Source organism: Pelodiscus sinensis, chromosome 1 (genome assembly GCF_049634645.1).
Source record: "Pelodiscus sinensis isolate JC-2024 chromosome 1, ASM4963464v1, whole genome shotgun sequence".
NCBI lineage: Eukaryota > Metazoa > Chordata > Testudines > Trionychidae > Pelodiscus > Pelodiscus sinensis.
In genome coordinates this window covers 93852333-93864270 of record NC_134711.1, presented here as the reverse complement: position 1 = coordinate 93864270, position 11938 = coordinate 93852333, and the positions used below count along the sequence as shown (strand labels likewise).

Here is an 11938-nt window from a genome sequence, read left to right as displayed (position 1 = left end):
CATACAGTAAAGGCCATGCTCAGGACAGAGTTGTTAGCATAGCTGGCTGAAAAATTTTGTTTGAGGTTTTCTTCTTCAAAGGCACAAATATTTCCAGGTGAAAGAAAAAGAAACAGATAGTTGGGATACAGAGATGGGAGTGTTACATCACAGCTAATTTAATCAGAGTGAATTACTACAGACACAGCTCTCTCACCAAAGAGTTTAGAGGTGAATTAGCTCTTACATAACACTCCCAAATCAATATCAGGTTCTTTTTCTTTTACTTCATGCATCTGATGAAGTTGCAACTCATGAAAACCTATGCTTTAATAAAATTGTTAATTTTTAAGGTGCCACCAGACTCCTTGTTATTTTTGCTGAAACAGAGTACCACAGCTACACCTCTGAAATTAGGTCAACATAATTTTGTAGTGTAGATTGAGAATGGCACAGCTAAACACAAGATCAAACTAATAGGTTACCATATATAGTTAGTATATATTCTAAGGGATTATTCTAGGTGAAGTGGCCTGTTAATACCTCTGCAGTCATAACACAAAACAAAGTTAATGAGCTACCGATTGTTGTAATAAGCCATAAATCCATTCCAGTGTCTTTATTAAGATCATGATGCTAGACCACTAAACTATCTGTTCTACCTTGTATTTAGCTGTGATGGTCTGAGTACCTTTCCCAGAGCTGGAGAAGACTTCTGTGTAACTCAAAATTCATCTCTATCGCCAACAAGTTGGTCCAACCTTTTACCTCACTTATCGCCAACAAGTTGGTCCAACCTTTTACCTCCTTATCGCTACAACAGGAGGGTGTAGCCAGCAAAGGAGCTGACTCAATGAAAAAAACATACTTTTTGTTTCACTCCTCCCACGTCCCTTCATAACAGATTACACTGGGTTACACCACACTTGGTAAACACACATTAAGGGCCTTTGCAAGTATATTTAGCTTTTATATGACATGGCTTTAAATACACTTCTGAGAAACTCCTCTTTATTTCCATACAGAAATCTGTGCTTTCGTCTACTCAGAACGCCCTATGATTTCTCAGGCACACTAGCGAGGGGCAGGCAGAGAGGTAAGTGTCATAGCATTTTCTCAGGGTTTTCGATCTTGCAGACTTTATATCGAGGGAGAGAATATTGTTTTGCTTCCTGCTGGCCTGTAGGCAAACTTGAAATTCTCTGTATACTGCAAACTATTTATGATTGAAACATAAAGCCGACTGTTAGGAATTTCACCATAAGCAGATCTCCTGTGCTCTTACACTTACTTCTTCCCTTCCTCTGAAATACTATGTTTACTATCTCTTCTCTGAGCACCCACAGATTCCAGCAGCAGGAAGGAGGGGCCAGGCTGCTTCCTAAAAGGGGAAGGGGCTATAGATGGAAGAGCAGTGAGGGGAGGAGAGTTAATCATCGGTGGGACATGTTGAGTCATTCACTTGTGTGCTTTATTTATCTGTTTGTTTGTGTGGTCAGTTTGAAGGGCATTAAAATCCAAGGGAGCTTTGTCATTAACTTCTGTGGTCCAGACTTTCAAAGACAACTAGCTGCTATGTAATAAGACGACTGGTATGTAATAATTTTATGTACCCTGTATTTCTGAGATTATTGGTTATTGAGATAGACTGTGTAACTTACACTGGGGTAGTGGAAAGTTTATTGTAACTGTATGATGCTCAAATTCAATGAAGACTGTTGGAAAAAACAACCAGGAAAGAAACTTAATGGTCCCACAAGAACAAAGCTTCTATCCTGTCTCTTTGCAAGTCTTACTCTGCCAGGCTAGGAGACATGTAGTCAAATGGTCTATAAATGGAGTGTTCACTAAGCAGTCTTTAAAGGTGACTTTCTCTGAAGCAAGAAGAGAAATGGTTCCTGAGCTAAGGCAACAGATTATGCAGGGCAGCCCCTAGAGCTTTCAGGATGTTTATAGGAAGCTCCTACTTACCTGCCAAGGACCTCTTGTGGAAGGTGTTAGATACCTTGTACATTAGACATGCATATAGTCTGTTTATTGTTTTAATATTTGGTTAGTCTAAAAAGCTTTGGTTCTCAATAAATAATTCTCTGCTTTAGGAAGGCTTTCCTGTTACTGGATAGGGGATGCCATTGTCATTGGTCACGCAGGGGACTAACTGCAGGCCCTGAAAATAAGTTAGCCTGCTGAGGTAATTATGGCTGATCACAGGGCACTGCAGCCAGGGCCTGGACTGTGAGCGGGAGAATCACGAGTCCCTCCCAAGAAAGACCCATGGCATGAGGCCCAAGACCAGAGCAAAGTGTCCTTGAAGAAAGCAGATAGGCTCAGAGGTGCAATTAGTCCGATGACTGGGACAAAGGGCTTTACCCCCATGCAGGTTAAATTGTGCTGCACAGCAGCCACCGTCATACTCCCCCCCCCCCCCCCACCACCACCACCACACCACACACACCCGCACCAGGACCTTTCTATTATGACCTGAAACAAAAGAACACAACAAAAAGAGAGCAGTTTCATTCCTGTGGAAAGCTCATCCTGTTTAGTTACCAAATCAGTATTCTGACTATACTGACTCCCATGTGCCAGGGATATGGCAGGATTCAGATGAAGGCCACTTGTGGTAGGGAAGGGAAGGGTAATGGAGGTTAACTTACCAAGGCGAATGGGCCAATACCCACTGACCATTATGTGGTCAGTATTCACATTTCAGTTCACACACACACACACACACAACGAGGAGGAGGGAGAAAATTGTTTTCCTTGATATATGATGACAGGACAAGAAGCAGTGGGCTTAAATTTCAGAAAGGGAGGTTTAAGTTGGGCATTAAAAAAAACTTCCTGCCTGTCAGGGTGGTTAAACACTGGAATAAATTGCCCAGGAACGTTGTGGAATCTCCCATCATTGGAGATATTTAAGAGTGGGTTAGATAAATGTCTATCAGGGATAATCTAGATGGTGCTTGGTCCTGCCGTGAGGGCAGGGGACTGGACTTGATGACCTCTTGAGGTCCCTTCCAGTTCTAAGATTCTATGATACAAGTTTGGTTGAAAGTACTCTGTTGGCCTTCATACCAACTCATTAGCCATTTGTTAAAATGACTGTAATAATTTATTTACCCTGTATTTCTAATTCAAATTAACCTAACTATTTCTAGATGTACCATAAAGGGTGATTAATTTTTCCTAAAGAAACTGCTGTGTAGGGCATCCCACATCAAACTCCTTATTTTATTTCCCACTGTGTTTTCAATTTTTGATCATCCATATTTTTGTCTCTTGTCAAGCATTGCCGTGTTGGTGGCCATTTTGTGTAATTTATCACCCCTTGCAGCACAGTCTGACTGGACACTGTCTGCTTTAGCGCTACAGTCTCTGATTTCTGTATTCACCTTTACAATGGGGGTCTTGCCATCCTTAGCAGCTTTTTGACTGTAAAGCATCTCCAAGCTAGATCTTCAGATTTCATTGTTAGCTTCTTCTAGGCTTCTTTACCCATCTGCAAAGTTTACAATAAGTGCTAATACACATTCAGTTATTACCCCATTTAGCACAATGTAACTGTGCATTTCCAGACCTCTGGCTAAATCCAAGTGCAGGCTTCATAGATTAGCCTCTCTTCAAGCCAGGAAGAATAACTTTAAATATACAGGGATATTTAACACAGAGGTTTTTAAGAGCAGTAACATCAATCCCCTGCATAACCAATTGATTGCAAATTACCAATCACAGCATGACAGGTTTCAAGCTGCTAGCAGCATCAAGGTGCTAGATTTCCTCTGCCCACAAAAGGGAGAATGTGTGCCAGATATGATGGTAATTTTGTAATGGCTGGGCATATTCCACTAGCAAACTAAAATGGGACCCTACCTTCCCATTAAACTTAACCCATATATGATACTTGTTTCTTCTGTTGATTCACTTAGAACCATGTTTTCTTTCTACCTTTCCCTTTACCAGGGTGGAATTCCCCCTTTTCTGCATGAGAGGTGCTGAAGGACTGCAATGTAAAGGAAGTCACAGAGATTGCACCTGGTATTTTCACCCGATAAGATGGCCTCAGGAACATTTGGTAATTACAAAGGTATCCCTGCTCCTGCCACTGTGCTATTTCTCTTTCCTTCTGTCGTCATGATTTAGAACTGGAAATGCATGCATCCTTTTAATAGTAGGTCTGAAGGCACTCCGGTCTGATGTTGGTTTTAATCTTAGAAAACTTTGATGACTATGATTGGGAATATGACGGCAGCCTGGAGGTCTCAGAGCTTTTGCGGGAGAAAATATACAGCGAGGAGCTGCAAAGCTTGCTTTCTGAAGAGTGGAACTACATGGAACTGTTGCAGGAAGTGGTGAATCTTGAGAGGTAAGTGAGAGAAACTTTGGCCAAAGGCGAAAGAGAGTGTGGCTTCTCCCCTCTCCTTGCCACATGCCAGGCCCTTCCGTCCAACCAAACGAAAATAGGAAGCAAACAAAAAACCATAATGATGAGGGTTCACCCCAAAAACCCTGCAGGGTCAGATGAAATGTCCCTCTCGTTGGAAAATTTCAAAACAGCCCAACTGCAATGTGTTTGCAGTGATTTGGTGTTCAAGTGATTTGGCCAATGTCATAAACCTGGGCCACCCATGGTGTTCCCATCAGATTCAAACACTTCATATAACTCATTCAAAAAGCCAACATCAGCTTTGTACAAAAAGAACCAAAAAAGCAGGTTAACCCTGGATCCCCACCCCTTCCGAATACAATCCACCCATCTCCTACTTGAATCAGACCTCCCAGTACCCCTCACCCCATAGGATTGCATCCTTTGACCTATCCCATACATACAATCAAAGATATCTTCTTAGGAACAAAGTGGCAGCAAGCCCTGCCTAAAACTATTAAAATACCTCAGTCTCCCTTGTTTGTTCAGCAGATTCCTACTTTTGCCATTATCTGTTTGATTTTTCCCTCTGTCTTTTTCTGATCTGGTTTTACTTGAGATTGATTAAGCCCAGGTAAACAATTTGATCATGATCATGTAACCGGTGGGGGTGAGGGGGGTACGATACAGCCCACAGCTCAGATCCAGCCCACCAAACTGTTGGATCCGTCTGTGGCCCACTTGGGGGGGGGGGGAAGGAAGCACACAAACTCTCTTACCCCCGCCCCAGGCCCAGGCCTCAATTGGCTTGGGGGTGGGGCAGCGTAAGAAGTCTCTCCCTCCACCCTGCCCACACCCACCGCCACTGTTAGGGGCACGTGGCGCATAGATGAAGCTGTGAGCTGTTCGAAGCGGTTGGTGGCTCCCTCTGGCTGCCACATGCCCCTGGAGGCAGGGGTCGGGGAGGAGGTTTTGTGTGTTCCCCTGCCTCCAGGCCAATCATCACAGCTGGGGGCAGCAGAATGCAGGAAGTCTCTTACCCTCCGCCGGGAGCACTTGGCGCATAGAGGGAACTGCTGGCGGTTCCACCTGCACGCTGTATGACTCTGGAGGGGTGAGAGACTTTGTGCACTCCCCTGCCCCCAGGCCCCGATTGGCCTGAGGATGGCGGAGCACACATGAAGTCTCTTGCCTCCCAGGGATGTGCACCCCTGAGCAGCACATGGAGGGAACCTATGTGGCTGGGGCCTGCCTCAGGGACTCTGTTGGACTGCTGGCTGGGAGCCACCTAAGGTAAGTGACTCCCAGCCAGAGCCTGCACCCCGTGCTACACTTCTCCCCCAGGTCAAAATTCACTCCTGCACCCCTTCTCCCTCCCGGACCAAGCACCCTAAACCCCTGCCCAAGGTCACAACCCTCTACTTCATTAAATTCCCTCTCAGACCCCACACTCTCTCTTGCACCCCAATCCACTACCCCACTCCCTTTTGCACTCAACCTCCGTCCCAGACCCCACACTCCCTTCATTGAAATGCAGCCTTTGGACACTTTCCAAAATCTTGGAGTAGCCCCCCCCCCCCCCCCCCCCCAAAAATTAATGCCCACCCCAATCTCGCCCAATCTTCTGCAATAACATAGGTCATGGCATTTCACCCAGTAATTGCTGTATTTAGCCTCTGGTTCCTAGTTAAGACAGAGCAGGGCCACCCCGAGCCATTTTGGTGCCCCAGGAGGGTGATGTCACCCTGGGCGCACAGCGCATACGCGGGCCCACCCCCAGGGTGCATGGGCCCACCTCCAGGTGCATGCGCGAGCCTGCCCCCAGGGCACGCGGGCACGCCTCCAGGCACACGGCGCATGCATGAGCTTGCCCCTGGGGCACTCGGGTGGGCGCATGGTTCATGCGCTGCCCAGCCACTGCCACTGGCGCACAGCCCGGGTGGGCTATGCCTGGCTGTGCAGGGCCCCACAGCTTCGGGGGGAAGGACACTGCAGGGGTTAACGTGGCCCCCGCCCTGGGCAGCCACTGCAGCCCGCTGGGAGCTGGGCACGTGGTGCCTGATGGCAGTTATAAGGGGTGCCGAACGCCCCTTACAGCTGCCATCAGGCGCCCCAGCCCCATCAATTGGTGCCCCGGGCAGCTGCCTGGCTCACCTACCCCTTAGTCTGGCCCTGAGACAGAGCATACCTGTTTTGAAAGATACCCAAGTTTTATTTGAGACTCAGGTCATAGAGAATCTATCACAACTCAAAGAAAGCTGTCTCAGGGTATGTCTACACTACCCTCCTAGTTCGAACTAGCGGGGTAATGTAGGCATACCGCACTTGCAAATGAAGCCCGGGATTTGAATTTCCCGGGCTTCATTTGCATAAGCGGGGCGCCGCCATTTTTAAAACCCCGCTGGTTTGAACCCCGTGCAGTGCGGCTACACGGGGCACGAACTAGGTAGTTCGAACTAGGCTTCCTAGTTCGAACTACCGTTACTCCTCATTTCACGAGGAGTAACGGTAGTTCGACGTAAGTCGGATCCGCGTAAGTCGGGGACTGCCTGTATATATATATTTTAAAGGAAGCTGCCCCTTTAAGACAGCTGCCATCTTGGGCACCATTTTTAAACCCCTGCATCTCCAACCCAGTAAGCACAGGGAAGCCGGGGTTGGAGGGGGGGGGGGAGCCGGTTGGGGGGGGTGCAGAAGCCACCTGTGGTAAGTGATGCCCAGCTGGAGCCCGCATTCTGAACCCCAGCTCTAATTCTGAACTTCTCCTGCACTCCAAACTCCTGCTCTCGCCGAGTTCCCCTGCATCCAAACTCCCTCCCAGAGCCTGCACCCCCTCCTGCACCTTAACTCCCTGCCCCAGGCTCAACTCAGAGCCCCCTCACTCTCCAAATCCTTTAGCCCAAGATCAGCGTCCACATCCCTCTCCCTTGCACCCAGCCCTCTGCCCCCAGCATGATAAAAGTGAATGAGGATGGGGAAGGGAGGGAGAACAGAGTGAGCAGGGGCAGGACCTCGTAGAAGGGGCAGGAAGGAGTTGGTGGAAGGGATTTTGGGTTTGAGGTAGATCCTGGATTGGATTTAAATTCAAAAAGTGATCTCATGATTAAAAAGGTTGGAGACACTGGCCTAGCGCAACCTACAGGGGACTTAGGTTGGCTTAACTACAGTGTGCAGGGGGGTGATGTTGCAACTAATTTCTAGTGTAGGCTACACCAAGGACACTTGACTCTCAGGTGCCAAGCTGAGCTTTCAAGGCTGGCTGTATCATTATTTGAATTCCAATAGCACCTAGAGATTCCAACCAAAAGTGAGGTTCCATTGTGCTGGGCACTGTGTCATGCAGGCTAAGAGACAGTCCCTGCCCCAAAGAGATTACAGTCGAGGCAAAGGGTGGTGGGGAAACCAGGAACACAGAGGTAAAGTAACTTGCCCAAGGTCATCCAGCTGTTTGGTGAGTAGCAGAGCCAAAATTAGAACCAGGTGTCTCCCAACTCCCAGTGTAGTACCTCAGCCATTAGAACAAGCATTCTCTGCGTAAGTCTGAAAATAGTTTCACTGACTGGCACAGTAATGATTCTAATATGCACAAGGTGACACATCTGCTAAGGAAGAGGGGGTTAAGGGGCCATTTTTAACAGTCACTTTTCACAGCACAGCTTTAAGGTTTTTGCAGTGACCAAAATACACCTGGGGCTTCTAACAGGTCTGAAGGAATCGTCCCTTGGGAAGAGAGCACCAGTGAAGATATCATCGTCTTTCTGAAGCAGTTCCCGAAGCAGAGAGAGGAGATAGAGAAGTGTATCCAATTCCTTAAGGAAATGGCAGACAACATTGACAAGACCCATAAGAGGTGCACCATTGCCAGCGTGGCAGCAAATTCCACCAGCGTGGCTTCTGGCATCTTGACCATCCTTGGGCTGACCTTAGCACCGCTGACAGCAGGGGGAAGCTTGGCTCTCACAGCAACTGGGATAGGCTTAGGGGCAGCGGCAGCAGCAACCAGCATTTCTGCAAATCTGTATGAGAACGTCAGCAATTCAAAGGAAAGGAGCAAAGCCAACGACCTTCTGGCGAAATGCCAAAGCAACCTGGAAACATTGACCTGCTCTGATGAAGTTGATTTCAGATCCAAATTCTCCCCAGCAAGCGAGGCCACAGGCGACCACCTGAAACACGTCCTTTCCCCTGCAAGTAAAATTCCCGGGGTCATATGCAAAAGCGTGACGGGGATAAGAACCAACGTAAGAGCGTTCCAACTGGTAAAAGCTAACCCTGGCTTGAAGGCCTTAGCAAAACGGCTCACTGCAGCTGGGAGCACAGCCCGGAATGCAGCAAAGGGGACCAAGCAAGTGCAAAAAGCCCTAGCGGGAACCACGTTTGCCATGTCCAAAAGCGCCAGGGTGCTCGGTGCCACAGCAGCGGGGGTTTTTGTCCTGCTTGATGCCTACAGCCTCATGAAAGACTCCATCCATTTAGCTAAGGGGGCTCAGGTAGAGGCGGCAGTAGATATAAGAGAAAAAGCCAGCCAGCTTGAGAAGGACCTTCAAAACCTCAGTGAGCTGTATGAGGAGCTGAAAGGCATGGTGTACGGATAGAAGACACACACATTCTCATTTCCAGCGTTGGGCCAGAAGAACCACCAAACCACAAGGGGAGGGGAGATCATGGTAGAAAGTCAAAGCCTTCCAAAGCCACACATGCTGCTAGCTGACAAGGAGATGCCAGCTCCACTTTGACCAAAAGCATCAAACTCTGAACAGCTCAAAGAGATTGCAACCATAACCCAGTCCCTCCTGTCTTTGGAATTCAGTGAAAGGAGCAGGAGACGTTGTTCAGAATCTGTGGCATCCTGCTAGGAGTTTATCCTATCCTGCCTATGCTTACGAGAAAGCAACAATGTCCTGCATGCACGTGTGAGACATCTGCTCAGGGGTGAAATTGCCAAGCCAGTAACTGCTTTTCAAATGAACTTGTAAAGCATGAAACTTTTTCTCCCTGTCTGTGTGGAGTATATTAGCTGCCTTGCCCACATCTGTAATGCTCACTGAAGCATTTTAATTCACCTCAGAGTGAATAGCTAGAAATAGCTGAAATAGTTGTGCCTTGTCTTTGTGTTAGGAGTGACACCTCCTTCCCTTAATGCCAGGGGTTCTACAGACACCTATTAAAAGACTCCGCCTTGAAGAGATTGAAAACCCAATAGATAAGGCAGACAAATGGGGAAATAGAGGCAGAGAGAGGAAAAGTGATTTGCCTGAGATCTGCCAAGACAGCAGCAGCGCTAGGCACAGAACCCAGGTCCCTTGGGTTCCATGCCACTAGACAATGCTGTTGTTAGGCATAGTGGATGCTGTGCCGACGGGGTAAGCTGAGGGCATCATGCACTTTCAATGAGGCGCTGACAGGCATGGTGCCACAATTCTCCTTTTCACGTGGAGATGAGAGAATCCTGCGTGGCTGAAGGGGAACCAGACTTATGCTTGGCAGAGGCCCTTTCCTCCTCCTCCTCACCCACCCAGTTATTTGACCAAGTACAGCACTAGATGAGGGAGGCTCGGGACCCCACCACATCTGGAATTCAGCACCGGCTGTTTAGCAAGAGATGGCAGGAGCCTAACCTGAGTCAGGGGCCGTCGTTAGCACCATTCCTGTGACTCAGCACTTCAAAGCTAGGGAGGCAACCCTCTGCCTCAACCTCTCTCCTTGCAGGGAAGTGATAGAGATGTAGCCCTGTTAGTCTGGGGTAGCTGAAGCAAAATGCAGGACAATGTAGCACTTTAAAGACTAACAAGATGGTTTATTAGATGATGAGGACACTCTCTCAATGACTTAACCACCTGCATTCTGCTACAAAGACCTTTTACATCTGCACTTGAAAGGGAATCCTCTGAACTGTCATTCACGTTAAAATTCGACACTTTCCAAAAAGGACTCAACAAACATTTGAACTATCTCACCCATTACCAAGATAGTTTCCCCAATTATCACCTCTAATACCAGTAACTCACAAACATCCCACTCTCCCTACCTCTAATATCATCAATTCACAGACACTTACCTTCCTTCCTCCCCCCCCCCCCCCCCCCCCCCCCCGCATCCGCATCCGCCTCCTGTTCTGCAATGTGATTTGTCCTTTTCATATTTGTTCATTTTTTTAATTGTATCCTTTGGTATATATGGTTGTGACTACTTTCTTCCACTATTTGATCTGAGGAAGTGGGTCTGGCCTACGAAAGCTCATCATCTAATAAACCATCTTGTTAGTCTTTAAAGTGCTACATTGTCCTGCATTTTGCTCCTTGCAGGGAGTGAGTCACTTCACTGCAGGGCCCGGTGCTCCTGAGAACAGCTCCTGCGAATGCTGCTGCACAGTAACCATGGGCAGCAGCGCTAGAGAGAGAACCAAGCTAGCCTATGCCTCCCTCCCACTCACCACCGGGAGGAGGATAGAACAGGGGGTGCAGAACCCGGGGCTGGGAGTGAATGTCTAGATGAGTTGATGTCGGCTCTGGAAGCCCCCCGCATACTCCCTGGAGTACATGCAGCCCTGCTTTAACCAAACATGTGCTAGCATGGGGGAGGTGACAGGGCGAGTAGCAAAGCACTATCTCAGGGAGCTGGCGCATCAAACCTTTTACATTTCACAGGGTGGGAAGGGCGCACACACTCTAGCAAAGAGGAAGCTAACATGTTGTTTCAGGCTCAGGCTTTAAACTGAAAGTGTGGCCTCTGCTCAAGCGCTCCCAGTGCTCTGTGTAAACCCCCTCTTTGAGGGGGGCAGCTAACAGCTCTGAGAGCACAGTTCGCAGCACTGTAGCCTGGTTTACACGGGAGCTTTCCAGGGCTATGACTTACTGAGCTCGAGGGGGGGGGTGTTTTTTCACACCTATGAGCCAGAAAGTTACAGCTCTTTTAAGTGGCAGTGTAAACTTGGCCTCAGGCAACACTAACTAGCCACACTTTGTAGCCTTGCTCTGCCTGGGGCAAGAAAGCTTAAAAGAGACAGCCTGCAACAGGACGGGGTGGCGCCTAAGGGGGGGAGAGTGCTGTACCTTGAAGATTTCTGGGTACAGGGACAGATCAGTGAAGAGGAAGATGATTACAGACCCTGCCACCACCCCTGAGAATGTCTGATATACAGCAGGGGTGACCAAAAGGGAGGGGGCTTGAGGCAGACCCTAATCTTGAGCAGTAACATCATCTGGGGAGTTGAGAAAATATACACAGATAGTAACTCAGGGTTCGTCTACACTGCACTGTTATTTCGAGGTAACTAGTGTTATTTCAAAATAACAATGCGAGTGTCTACACCGCCATTCTATTATTTCAAAATAGTTTTGAAATAACGGGCAGCTTATTCTGAAATCTGTAGACCTCATTCCATGAGGAATAACGTCTATTCTGAAATAGCTATTTCGAAATAAGGCATGTGTAGATGTTCCACTGCTGCTCTTTTGAAATAGCCCCTCACCAGGGCCATTCTAAGTTATTCCTCCCCAGTGCCACCTGGGGCTCTAAATCGAGATAGCACATCTACATTAGGGAAGCCTGCCTCGGACTAATTTAGAGGCTTTCTTGCAATGTAGACGTGGT

The 11938-nt window shown here is 47.9% G+C and overlaps 1 protein-coding gene across 3 annotated transcripts; it reads left to right on the top strand.

Moving 5' to 3' along the window:
- The first annotated feature begins 945 nt into the window (after positions 1 to 945).
- LOC102461140 (apolipoprotein L6) lies at positions 946 to 10974 on the top strand. 3 transcript variants are annotated; one of them, XR_012906295.1, is made up of 6 exons: positions 947 to 1075; positions 1479 to 1571; positions 3943 to 4066; positions 4195 to 4345; positions 8049 to 10058; positions 10655 to 10974. XR_012906295.1 is itself a non-coding variant. In XM_025178944.2 (5 exons), the coding sequence occupies exons 3-5, from the start codon at positions 4036 to 4038 to the stop codon at positions 8938 to 8940; spliced, it is 1074 nt and encodes a 357-aa protein (XP_025034729.2). In that variant the 5' UTR covers positions 947 to 1075; positions 1479 to 1571; positions 3943 to 4035; the 3' UTR covers positions 8941 to 10154. The 3 variants fall into 3 exon arrangements, 1 of the variants encoding a protein (XP_025034729.2); XR_012906297.1 differs by lacking the exon at positions 1479 to 1571 and having other exon boundaries at positions 946 to 1075; XM_025178944.2 differs by lacking the exon at positions 10655 to 10974 and having other exon boundaries at positions 8049 to 10154.
- Positions 10975 to 11938: the final 964 nt, after the last annotated feature.